The sequence below is a fragment of the Cyprinodon tularosa genome, unplaced genomic scaffold (genome assembly GCF_016077235.1).
Source record: "Cyprinodon tularosa strain WSP-4 unplaced genomic scaffold, ASM1607723v1 ctg176, whole genome shotgun sequence".
In the NCBI taxonomy this organism is placed as follows: domain Eukaryota; kingdom Metazoa; phylum Chordata; class Actinopteri; order Cyprinodontiformes; family Cyprinodontidae; genus Cyprinodon; species Cyprinodon tularosa.
Genome location: NW_024038582.1, coordinates 525,030 through 538,425, shown reverse-complemented (window position 1 = coordinate 538,425; position 13,396 = coordinate 525,030). Strand labels below are relative to the sequence as shown.

General features: G+C 33.9%; 1 protein-coding gene across 1 annotated transcript; it reads left to right on the top strand.

The window, feature by feature from the left end:
* The first annotated feature begins 625 nt into the window (after nucleotides 1–625).
* Nucleotides 626–11,080, top strand: spo11 (SPO11 initiator of meiotic double stranded breaks). The gene is made up of 13 exons (XM_038281814.1): nucleotides 626–833; nucleotides 2,437–2,550; nucleotides 2,947–3,035; nucleotides 3,379–3,445; nucleotides 3,547–3,655; nucleotides 3,984–4,070; nucleotides 5,238–5,274; nucleotides 5,372–5,481; nucleotides 5,563–5,662; nucleotides 7,348–7,385; nucleotides 7,598–7,674; nucleotides 8,045–8,156; nucleotides 10,473–11,080. The coding sequence occupies exons 1-13, from the start codon at nucleotides 727–729 to the stop codon at nucleotides 10,590–10,592; spliced, it is 1,167 nt and encodes a 388-aa protein (XP_038137742.1). The 5' UTR covers nucleotides 626–726; the 3' UTR covers nucleotides 10,593–11,080.
* The last annotated feature ends 2,316 nt before the right edge of the window (nucleotides 11,081–13,396 follow it).

Here is a 13,396-nt window from a genome sequence, read left to right as displayed (position 1 = left end):
ATTAGAGTGTGGCACCAGGGGCCATCAATTTTGAACCTTTTCACAATATTCTAATTTTCTGATATGATGAATTTGAGATTTTCATTTGTTGTCATTTGTAATCATCAAAATTAAACAAAATAAACATCTGAAATATATGAGTTTGTATGTAATGTATGAATATAATATACAAGTTTCACTTTTTAAATGGAATTACTGAAATCAATCTACTTTTTCATGATATTCTAATTTTATGACCAGCACCTGTATATTCGGGCAAGTTGGCGTTTCTTTTTATTACATTGACATTAATTTTTTTTTCCATCAAAATATCACATTTTTTAAAGTGAAAGTATTTTCCTGGATTCTAATAACACTGTTAATCATTATAATTTGGATTTTCAAAGAATTTCACTGAGTGCCCTATAAAGGGTTAAAATGGTTTTGAAAATTAACAGAGGGATGTAAGTTTGTTGTATAAAAACTTTAATTTTAAAAGCTATGCTGAGATAGCTTAAAAAGTATATTTTCTATTATTTTATGTGAAATTAAATGTTTTTTGTTTTGTTTTTGTTTTTTTGTCCCAGTGAAAATGGTCATAAAATGAATGCGTCAATTTTAGTTTTCCTCGTCTAATGAGGCACGAGGCAATCAGTTACAGCTGCGCTTACCGGGAGATTTGCGCTTAGCTAACCTTGCTTGCTAACAGGAATTAGCTGCTACTTTTGAAGATAAAAAAAACACTAAATGAGTTCTTTTGAAGCGCAGTTTTTCTCTGAAATTGAAAAGCTTCGCGTTCAGCTGTTGAACGATCCTATGGAGGAGGTTCAACGGGCTGTTAGGGAAATCAGTCAGTAAGTTTAACTTCACTCCTGCTTGTTACTGACAACCATTTAGCTAGCCATTACTGATAACAGCTTCACAACATGGCAAGTTATTTTTAACCCGTTTGTGTAATCTTCCAGTCATTGTATCACATCTTTAATTATTACCATCAAACGATTAACTAACAGAATAGTAAATAAATACATAAACGTTTGTACAAACTGGAAATCTACTGGAATGAAAGTGCAATATTACTCATGATCTTACTCTTTTGAACATAAACCATAGTAAACAAAATAAATTAAACTATGCTAAATGCTGTATATCAGCTACAAAATTGACATATATCCAACATCCTTTTATAATACCACATATATGATCTAATTAGAGCCCCATAAGCTGTTTGGCTCATTATTACTGGTGCCTAAGTACAGCATATCTATGAGATCCATGCATATAATGTAAATTATATTATATGAAATGTCTAACAATGCCAATACACGACTTATATTTCCATCCTTATGATTAGATGTTAGAAGTTTAATCAGTTATTATTTAGATTGCCTTCTTACCAAATACTTTTTTTAAATTATTTAAATTGTTTTTATTCTGTATTTTTAAATCAGTTTTGAAGAGTTATATATGTTTTTATTTCTTTTTATACTTGTATTTTTCATTGTAAAATGCTTACTGTTGTGTTTTTTTAGTTAGACAAGTTTAAGATCTTTCCAGGGACAACAGATAAAAAATAGCCTTTTGGCTAATTCTGGTGCATTTGCAGGAATGCTTTTTAAAATACACTGTCCCTGTCAAATAAATAAATTAATTAAATGAAAATTACAATCCGTTTCTTGGTTTTATTTTTTTTCTTCTGTAAAAATATGTTAAAGCATTCATTGCTACTTTTACTTAAGTAAAAGTGTTGAAACTTTTCCTAACTTTACCCCTCTACAAACGTTTCTATAGCTCTGGCTATAGAAATGTTTATTCTGAATGAATGCTTCCTCTTATGGTTTACAAATTCTTGTATTAGACCAGAAAACTGTAGACCAAACTAAACAGGATATGGGAGAATCTTGTATGTGTGCATTTTCTTACAGAACTAAAAAGCCACATATTTAAGAAAATTGCTTTGATGAGATGCATCCATGAGTTTATTAGTGATCTTTTAGTATTATTGGTTTTGCCAAAGAACAGATAGTAAAAGATTTAGATTTATTTATTTTTTATAAAAATGAAATTCAAAAACTCAAAAGATTAAGACATTGTGGCTTACTGTAAAACCGAATTCCACAGTTTATCTTTATAAACATATTTGTGTCTCCTGCTACTTAATTAAAACATATTAAAAATGATAGAAATTACTTAAAAACCTGCTTTTGCTCTCTTATGGGAATTGACCTGAAATAAAAGTGCAAATGAATAAAAGCTGTTTATTAGTTTTGAACATAAATCTTAAAACAAAAAGTGATAATTGATGTTAGTCTGAACTAGGGAAGCCCAGGTGTGGAACACTGAGACATGGTTGCTGTTTTTCTCACAGATGGCTGTATTCGGTTAACTTCGACGGTCAATTGGTTGTTGTTATTTTTTATGAAATTTTTGTTTTTTTATTTTTTCCCCTTAATCCAGAGATGAAATTTTAGCTCAAATTGAAGGCGTAATCCTGGGAGTGGTGACCAGTCTTTCCAGAGATGAAGTGCCTGTCCTTGAACTGCCAAACAGATCCAGTTGGGCCAATGTCAGGTAAACATCATTTGAACTTATAATGATGTAAAAATGTTAGGACTGAAACATTTAATCGGATTAATTGATTATTGAACTAATCGTCTACTAATTCAGTTATCGATTAATCGTTAACTGGAGTATAGGGATTCTAAAACATTTAGCTGACAGAGAAACCCATGTAGAGCAGTAATAATATTAAAATTGTATCAAAAAATCTATAAACACGTTGGATTTAAGATTTTTGTCTGTCAGTATGCTCAATCCAGAATTCCTCAAGTGGAAAAGTTTCACCTAGTTTATTTTGGAAAATGTCTTCTTTAAGAAGGCTTTTTATGAAAACTCTGGGTCAGGCAGCATATAATGTATTGTAATTTGGCTTAAATTACTTTTTTGTTCCTTTTTTCCAACAATAAGTTTTGACAGCGTCGTCGGGCTTCAGATGAGTTCAGAGCGTTCTGCCACCTCTGTTAGGAGCGACTGTCCTTCGTCTGTTTCTAAGTTTGGTAAGAAGATGGACACACTTCTCACACATCAGCTTCAAATTCTACTCTCCCGCTTGTTTTTAGTCTAAATCATTTTCCAGCTGTGAGGTTTTTCATGTGGCTTTAATTTGTATCCATTATAAGCATATAAACAAACTGCACAGATGGCAGTAAAAGTCAGAATTGGTTTTAGGTGACAAATTGGCAGAGACGGAACATGTTGAAAGAGGCTTTTAAGCATCAGTTCACATGGAGAAGTGCCAGTTGTCTTCTGTGTCTCTTTTCTCAGCCAGTCTTTTAAAACAAGAAAAGAATTGATGATTGTGAGTAAAATATAAATAACAAAATCTTTTTCTATTCAAAGCACAAATTCTGAAGATTCTTTCCGTCATCTACAGACTAGTGCAGAGCAACTCTTATGCAACGAAAAGGTAAATTTAAGAAAGAAAGAAAAGAAAAAAACGTATAGTTTGTTTTGTCGCGAAAATGAAGCATTTCTTTAATGTGCTCACTTTGAAGTTTTCTTCTACAGAGACATATATTACAACAACACACAGCTGTTTGGGTCACAAAGAACTGTGGACAGTATAATAGATGACATCTCCTGCATGCTGAAGGTTCCTCGCAGATCACTACATGTGGTGAGTGTGCATATTGATTTTCAGTTTGACAGATGGTTTACATAATTCAGTGACTGCTTGGCAGAAATTTCAAACCTCTTATATTAAAAGCTTGTAGCAGAATTCTTTGCGATATTAGCTAAAATCTAACATGTGTAAATCCTTTAGATTAGAACCATATTTCAATTATGCTTCACCTTATAGTTCAGGAAACACCTGTGGAGTAAATATGGTTTTACTGATCAAACAGAAATGGAGTTCAAAAAGTCAGTGCTGCAAAAAGGCTTGTATAACCATATGTCATGTTGTACAGTATGCGCCAGTGTGTTTGTGTTTCTTTGGGCTGTAGTTGGCCACATCCAAGGGCTTGATTTCTGGCGATCTGTGCTATTTGGAGGAGGATGGAACAAAGATTGACTGTCACCCCAGCTCTGCTGTAAGTTCCTCGCTTTTTCTAATTGCACTAAAAATAGAATCTCCCTACATCAAATGTTAATCTAGTGTGTATAACTTATTACTGCATCTGAATAATGACCTGCAGGACACACTAAATGAACTTCACAATAGAGCTGAAATAGTTAATTGGATTAATCGTGATCAATCAATTACTGAAGTCGACTAATTTAGTAATCGATTAATTGTTAATTAGTGAATAAAGACTGTAAAATTTGCCTCTGACAGACCCACTTAGAGCAGTAATTATATCAAAATTGAAAAAAATAAATAAGCATTTTGCATTTAAGTTAAAAAAAAAATGTTTGTCAAAATGCTCTATGCAGAACCCAAGTTTAAATGTTTTAGTTTCACTTAGTTTAATTTAGTAAAGGATCTTTTTTAACAAACCTATTGCTATCCGATTATTAATCTATTTTCTTTTTAAATAACTGACTGATTATTCGATTTGCAAAACAGTCAATAGTTGTTGTTGTTTTGTTTTTCCAGTACAGGTTTCTGTTATGCATGAAGAAAGATAAGGATGAAAACAATCTAATAACTTAGATTACCTATATTAACCTATATTCTGTTGTCTATGATTTTTATTGATATTAAAAACAAAGGAGAAACATTATTATAATGGGATGAGAACTAACAGTGATGTCTCTAAATCAGCTTGCATATCTTAATAGTCAATCTCTGAACCATGATTCTCTGTCAGCATATTTTCAGAAGCATCATAAAAACTCTTATTGACTCCATGTGTCAAATGTAAATCATCTTCCTATTTAGATTATCTGCGATCAATCACTTTGTGACAAATGTTGTGCTTTAATGTGTTCTAATCCCCTGTTATACATTATACAGCCCCATTTATTTAAGCAAGCAACTCAGCCTCTTTTATTTTCTGCTCCATTGCCAGTTTTTTTTTTTTTTTCCAGCATTTTACAAGCACCAGCTTAGCACATGGTCATGTACTGTTGACAGGACCAATCTCAGTGCATGTCTCATTACAACATGCAATGTAAATTTACTGTAAAGCTTTCAAATGTGTCAGCAACTCCACATGAAACTTTTTGGTGAATCAAGCTCACTCTCCAAAGGTTTGCCCTTCATAATCAAATATTTAGAGCCTTGCTTTTTTTGTGTTTGTGTGTTTTTTTTTTAGGCTGTTTCAGTTTCTTCAAACATCGCTGGAATTAAAAGTATCCTTTAAAAGCCAACTAAGCTTAAGGGAATAAACTGAACAAACTGTCTTTTTTTATGGACAAAACGTTATGAGCTTAATTATTTACTGTACAGATATTGTATCATCAGCTAAATTCATCCTGATCATAGAGAAGGATGCAACATTCCAGAGGCTGCTGGATGACAACTTCTGCGCAAAACTTTCTCCTTGCATCATGATCACAGTTTGTTGTATTTTACCAAGCCATGGATTTTTTATTTACCCAACTTGAGACAATAATTGAAGATTATTTTATGTGATTCAGGGTAAAGGTGTGCCAGACGTAAACAGCAGACTGATGGTGAGAAAACTGTGGGACACTCTGCACATTCCCATCTTCGCCCTGGTGGATGCTGACCCTCATGGTACAGATGATTTATCTGAATGCAGATCAGCCTAACCCCAGATTCCACATACTCTCGTACGTCACCGTCCATGTACGTCTTCTCCGTCCGTTACTTTCAAAATACAGAGCCAAACGAAAAAAAGAACGTTGAGAAGATCGGTTTGTCAGAGTAAAATATAGTAACGACAGACCAGTAACTAGAAATGATAGCATAATTCTGATATATTCCAAAAAACTAACACTGTTTATTTAAAAGATTAGATGCAAACTATTGGTTCTTCAACATACCAGGAAGGAGATTTCTCAGCTCCATCAAAATATTTGTTTTATACCGAGGGGCTTAAAAGTTTAATCAAATCCAGTCAAAAGAAACTTCTATTGCAGGAATAGATGAAGAGATGCTGAGATTGGAAGTAAAGAACAAAGTTCATAAGAAGGCAGTTTTGGATTATCCTAGTTATCACCGTTTCAAAAATCTACAACAAAAAGAAAATATTTGGGCAGAAACGGAACATTTGCTGGAACATTTTTTTTTTTCAATTTTCGCTTGCTTTGCTCCTATGAATTTAATAATAATATCGTGCATGCTCTCCTCAAACTCCGAGGAAGTCGGAGTGGAGCAGGACGGGAGGAACAGCGAAGGCTATAGGCTTTGCTTTGCGCAGGAGGTCTGGAGCGCAGCGGGATGGGGCGGTGACAGAGGATGTGGGATTTCGGGGTAAGGCTAACACATGGTTTAGATGGCTCCTCACAGCTATCAAACGACTGTCCTTTAATCTCTACAGGCACACAGCTGTGTTTTATTTTTTTGTCAAGTCAGCACATTAGCAGCTATGCAGTTTGTTGGGCTACGGTAAATAAAAATATATCCCACCCTTTGAAATTGTATAGCCACATTCTCTTATGTAGTTTAAAAGACTAATCAAATGCGGGGTTGGGAAGTGGAAGGAAAAATTACCCGTTTTTTTTTCTCTTTTACCATAAAAAATATTAAAAGCTTTAAGCATCTATTGTTTTAGCATTTTGCACATTCCTGCTAATTATTTTTTTCAAATATAGGGATTCATGTCCAACTAGACAGAAACGTTTAAACTTCTAATAGGTTTTTTGTTGTTTTTAGGGCTCTAATTGGGCCACATTTACACATAAATGTATCTTGATAAAACTATTTGATTGCAGCTCAGACTTTTAGGATTATGAAGCTGATCCCTGTTTCCATCTCAAGTCTCTTGCATGTTGATGTGTTCTCTTTGAGGAATGCTCTCTATTAAGGCCATCTTCCCTTTAATTCTGACCAGCTTCCCTGTCTCCGGTTGGGAAACATCGTCATGGCATGATTAATCCATCAGCATGTTTCACAGTGGGGTTGGTGTGTTCTTGGTTACATGTTGATTTTCACCAAACTTTTCAGATTTTACTTTACCTCACAGATATGTTATTTTGTGTCACATAAGATCCCAATAAAATCCATGTAGGTTGGTGGGTGTAACATAAAAGAAGTGAGGGGGGGGGGGTTAGGAGGTACGACAGACTTATGCAAAGAACTGTGTCTAGTTTGGCTGTTATTCCCTCTTCTGTCACCGTCAAAGCTTTCAACCTTGCTCCAGTTGCATGGCCAGACGCATATGTAATGGTTCAAAAATATGTTGCACATCTCTGGGGATAATTCCTCTGGTCTGTCAGTGTTTCTTTTTTTTTTTTTAGGCATTGAGATCATGTGTATCTACAAGTATGGATCGGTGGTGAGTGTTGTCATTTTTCTGCTCTAGAATTTATACAGTGCCCTTTTTACTGTCTGAAAAAGGCCTCAAAATACATATTTACACCGGCTTTGTAGATGATTAACTAACTCTATCTTTATTGACTGTATGTTTCCATTCCTGTTTTACTTCAATCATATTGAAAACTTGTATATTGTAGGGATTCTGTGTAATGTAGTTTGGGTTTTCCACAGGCAATGTCATTTGAGGCCCACAGTCTGACCGTCCCAAGCGTTATGTGGCTTGGCCTTCTCCCCTCTGACCTACAGAGGTTTGGAATTGAAATTTGCTACTTCCTTCTTCCTCCTCCTGCCTTCAATTGGAATCATATTCAGAGGGCATTTAGATTGTTTGTTTTGGTTTCAGTTGCTGTTGACTTCTTTTTTTCCCCATTTAAGGAACTGCACTTGAAACTGTATGACATTTTAAGTATATATCAATTTCAACAAATTTAGAAAAATAATGGCTTTCTGAGATATATTTATTTGTAGTTTATGCATTTTTTTATTTGTTTTCTCTCTGAGGTAACTGCTTATTTTGTGCCCTGAAGTGTGGATATGTAATGTTTTATTTTATTTTTTTGGAGAAATGAAATTGTACTGTTTTAAGAAATCAATCTGAAATGAAAATGTCCTTTTTAGGTTAAGGATTCCTGCAGAGTCCCTGATTCCTCTTACCAAGAGAGATGAAAGCAAACTCAACAGTTTGATGAAGAGACCATACTTAACCAGCCAACCAGACTGGTGCAAAGAAGTGAGTGAAAATAAATAGAAATAATGGTGGAAGTTTGAATTGTTTATATTCACTGCAAATTGGGTATATTGGTAAAACATTCCAGTTAGCATGCATTTGCACTACAAGGCAAGTGGTTTCTGCAAACACCATATTTCATTTTTCATTAAAACTAGAGCCTGTAGTACTTTATACAGCTCAATGTGAATATTAGCTCTTTGCAGCTTTCTTATTGGAGCAATACTAGCGCATAGACAGAACTAAGAAAAGACGATGCAAAGAACTAATGGTATCTTTTTAGACTTAATATGGTTTGACGTCACATACAATCCTTTTTGGTGTTCTTCACTCTCTAGCTTTTTTCACACAAAAAATCCAGCCAGAAGGCAAGGCAAAGTAGAAGCAAAATGGTGAAGAGCACTTTCAGTGGTTCCAAACTTTCGCTCCAAGATGAACATTCGCTAAAATAAAGCTTGCCTGCCTACAGCTTTATAAAGTTAAGTAGTTTCTTTACTAGACAACTACTGGAATGTTAAGAAAACTCCCTTACATCTCCAGTCCAGTGCACGGCAGAAATAAGAAACCTTTAACCATAGATATGAAAGTTGGGAGCCTGGAGTTTTTCTCCATTTTGTTTTTATTAATCTTTGCTGAACTGCAGCAGTTGTTTTCACAGAAGGTATATGTTAAAAGCTCAGTTTCCATGTTGCCAAAGAATTCACTTGATGACAAAAGAAAACCTGAAACAAGATTTGACTGTTAGATGCCTGGATTATAGCCGTATGTTTCCTTCAGTCATTGGTGAGTCCTACTGAAAGGTGAAAACTGGAGAACAGGCTCAACCACCCTGTCAGCTGTTGGGTGTAAACGAAGCAGGAACGGAGCTCCCCAAAAAACATCCATATTTTGCATTTAAGCTGCATTAATGGGTTAGATATTTGAGTCTTGCACAGCTTCATTCCCACTAAAAACAACCTAAAGTTATGTTTGTGTCAGCCCTTCCCCTCACCAATCCCATGATAATCTCAAAGTCCTATTCCCTCACCAGAGCATTTTATTTTGCAAAGTTTCACCCCAAAAATTTAAAATTACTCTGGTAAAATTGTTTTGAAAGACGCAAAGAGTTTAAAATTCCAGGTATCGCCCTAAGTCCCTGAAATGTAAAAGGATCTCATGAAGTAAATGTCTGGAAACTAAAATGGACAGACTGTGTTCTTGGACTTCTTATGTGATTCAAAATGGCAAAAAAATATCCTTATGGTCAGTTACCACATTCTGATGACTAAGTTCCTTTGTGCAATATTAAAAGTTGCAATTGAAGCTAACCTCTGCATTTTTTATTTAACTTTTATTCTCCCTAGAATTTTTAGGGTTTTTCTTATCCATGCTAGTTTAGTAGCCGGTCAGTCTTTCTGCTGCTCCATGTGTGTCCGCTAAAGTTCCAGAGGTGGCCAACGCTACACAGGCTTTCATTAGCTACGCCCCTGTTTGAGATGTGCTTAGAATCACTGCCTTGGTGGAGGAGCCAATGTTCAACTGCCAAACTGACATTTTATCCAGGGATTTCCTGATATTATTTCAAATCCATCATTTCCTTTAAAGCTACAGGTTTCCAGTGCCTGAGGAAGCACAGGGGCCCCATAGCTTTACAGAGGCACCACCACACTTCACAGTAGGCATGGTGTTTTTATCATTTAGATCATTCTTCTTATTTCACAAATATTGGTTGCTGATCCTGTCCGAAAAAGTTCCTGTTGCTGCTCAGCACCTCTTTGGATGGGGTTCATAGATGTGAGCAAACTGGAAATAAAACCTCATGTGCTTTGGAGCCTGTAATGGCGTTGCTAGCTTCCTCTATAAGCCACATCAAGGCAGCTTTACTGAAACTTGTGAACTATCTCTCTAAGTGATTCAGATCCTCACCTAACCTTTTCTTTTTTAACCTAGAATATTTTTAAGGATTATTATTTTTTTTTTTTCAAATTGGCCATATTTCTAACTTCTGAAACTTCATTAGCAGTTTATGTATTGGTGTATTTGATGTCAAACACATTAGATAAACACAACTAATTAACTTCTTGCCTGTTTGCATACGGTTTGCTTTAGACCAATTCTGACTGAATAATGTAGATTCTTCATTAAATTTATCCAAAAAGGAAAAAAAGTGAATTTTACCAATAGACATAATTTGTATTTGTTCTATGTGCAACATTAGCATCACAGGCTGGTGTGTAAATCTACATTTTTATTTTTTTACATACTTAAATCATTCTGTAGAATAGGTTTATCTATAGCTTTGTTTTTCATTCCTCTTAAAGTTATGTGTTTCTGTTTTAGATGGAACTGATGCAGCAGAATAAAGTTAAGGCTGAAATACAGTCCCTGTCCTCCATTGCTCCTGACTTCCTTACCAACATCTATCTGCCCAATAAGCTTCGATATGGAGGCTGGTTGTGACCATTGTAGTTCCACTGAAAGGAATAACTGTGCACTCCCACAAAAAGCTTTATTTCTGTTAGTCATCTGGCATGTAATCGGTTAGAAGACTATCAAATGAATTTTTTGTTTGCAATTTTCAATATTTACTCAATATTTGATGTTCTTTTGCTTTAATTTGAAATGTCCGATTAAACCCTGTGGTAGTATATTGGTTAACATTATAAAATGCAAAGTCTATTTATGTACCTCAGTATGCATCACATGGTTATTTCCTGGTATTCATATAGAAAACGACAACAGCAAATGCAGAAATAAACCGATCTGTTTTCTATCAAATTTGCACTTATCAGTTCTGTAATTTCACACAGAAGGTTGAATAAACCCAGAATGTAAACAGTTTAGGCATAAATGCTTTTTTCTGAAAACTGTTTTTGATAACAATAATCTTGTCATTTTCCGTTTGATGAGATTTGAGAAACTTTTGCTCAATATAATCTTTCTAATTGCATCTTTCTCTGTGTGAGTCTCTTCTGGTTGAATTAAAGTTGCTCCAGAGGCTATGAAGTCTGTTTTTTTTTTTTTAGAAAACCTAATGCATAAAGCTGTTTTGGTTTATTGTCTTAGAAGTCCAAAAAAATTACCTGAGATGTTATCCAGAAAACCATCTGAAGTGGCATAGAAATGTAAACCACGTGTAATTACGTCCCTTGCAAAAGCACAATAGCTCCACCTGTTGCCATGTTAAAAATATTACAATATATGTATTTTAAAAAATTTTGAAAATATTCTTTACAGCATAAAAGGATATTCACATATGCTGTATTATAAAGAAGTTACTTTTAGTAGGGGTTTTATTTAAACAAAACAGGTACATTAAAGGTTTTAAATTTGGAGCTTAAAAGTAATTCTTTTCTTTTTTGTCATTTCTGTTATTGGAGGAGGACAGGAAGTAGTAGTAGAAAAGTAAAGCTATGCTATTATAAAGGAGGTACTTGATGGTTTGGTCTTAATAACCGAACATTTATGAAAATCACATTAAAGAACAGATTCTATAAAACAGATGATCAGACAGTTGATCTTTTTTTTAATCATTTGTGATCCCATATAAAACATCCTTAATAAAGTTTACATTTGTTACGAATTGAGTAAAATAAAATGACGGGTACCTAACCATTGATGCCCTGTTTCAGGGAGTAGGATGAATTTATTCTGAATAAAGTGCAGTTATTTGACTTATTCTGTTTTGTAATATTAAGGATTTTTTATTTCAGAACAGCTGATCCATCAGCTAATTGGACTCAGTAAGTAAGCCCAGAATATGGGACCCTTCTCAATAGAGGGCAGAAAATACAATCCACCATAGCAACAGGAGGGAATAAGAAGCCTACATTTCTTTCAACAGAACTGAAAATATAAATCACTCTATATGGAAATTACAAAAAAAACAAAAAGGTCAGTTATGTTCCTAGCTACAAAATAAAAAGTTTCAACATGGTGGAGATCAGTCAATGAATGTGATTTGATAGAGAATTAAAGTACTCTCAACAATACACCCATTTAACATAAATATGAGTAACACATGCAATGGTCTATTCAAGGCCTTTTGATCAAGCTTAGAACAACACTGTCTATAAAAATACATCAAACAGTAACAACATCCACATGGAAATTTATAAATGCAAAAATGGGCTACCATAATAATGTTGAAATAGTTCAAGAACATAAAGCTGTTTATATTAGTAGATATCAGAAGCACTGATCAGTGTCACCGCTGGCAGAGTACCAGAATAAAGTAAGCCTGGCTGTTAACTTGACTTAAGGCTAGCTGCACGGAACAAATAAACCTATTAAATATATCAGGGTGCCAATTACGTAAACATATGTTGTAATCAATTACTGTGTTACTTTATCTTTTTTGAGTACCCTCTTTAAAGATTTTCTATTATATTGATACAAAACAGACAATATGAATCAGGGATTTATACACATATTTAAAGTATTTGCCAACCTGTGGCATGTTGCGCTACGTAAGCCCAAGATACACAGAAAATTTTAACAAAACTAACCAAAAAATAAAACAAAATAATACAACTAAAAAGGTAAGAAGAGAAAGATTTTAAAGAAAGAAAAAACTTAAGTATCTCAAGGTATATAATTAGTGTGTTAATTTACAAACCATGTCAAAATGCTAATTTGCACTGTTTCATTGGTAGGAAGCTAATTCAAAGAAATTGAATTAAAAAATTAAAGGGAAAAGATTAAAGAAGAGATTAAATTGATTTTCATTAAAAAAAATATCTTATGATATTGGTGCTCTTAATCAGCTTTAATCAGATGCAAATTGTATTCATTTGCCTGGGTGTTAAGGCCTTACTTATATAAAGATTTCAAAGACCAAAATACAGTAGCCTTACAATAACTAAGAAAAAATGGAAGCATCTGTGAGCCAATTAACTATTATTTTGTAATCGGATTTGCAGTTCATGCATTCCTAGTAAAGAGTTTACATTTGAAGAGACTGGGCCTTAAAAATCATTTTGGAAAACCACAACTGTATACTGTAAATAAACATTTTGCAACTAAATTGTTTTCCTAACTATATGTGAATGCCTAATTATTTACTAATGTATATGACAACTGCATTATGGCATGTAATGATAGAATCATGATATTTTTTATTCAAATATGTCTACTGATCATCACATTTTAGATTCAAATATGTTATCTGTTTTATATTTATAGGGACAGTAGTAAAAGCTGTTACAGTTTTCCTCTTTTTCAGCTACGATAAAACCTCATGTTTTAGCTAAACTAATTGATAG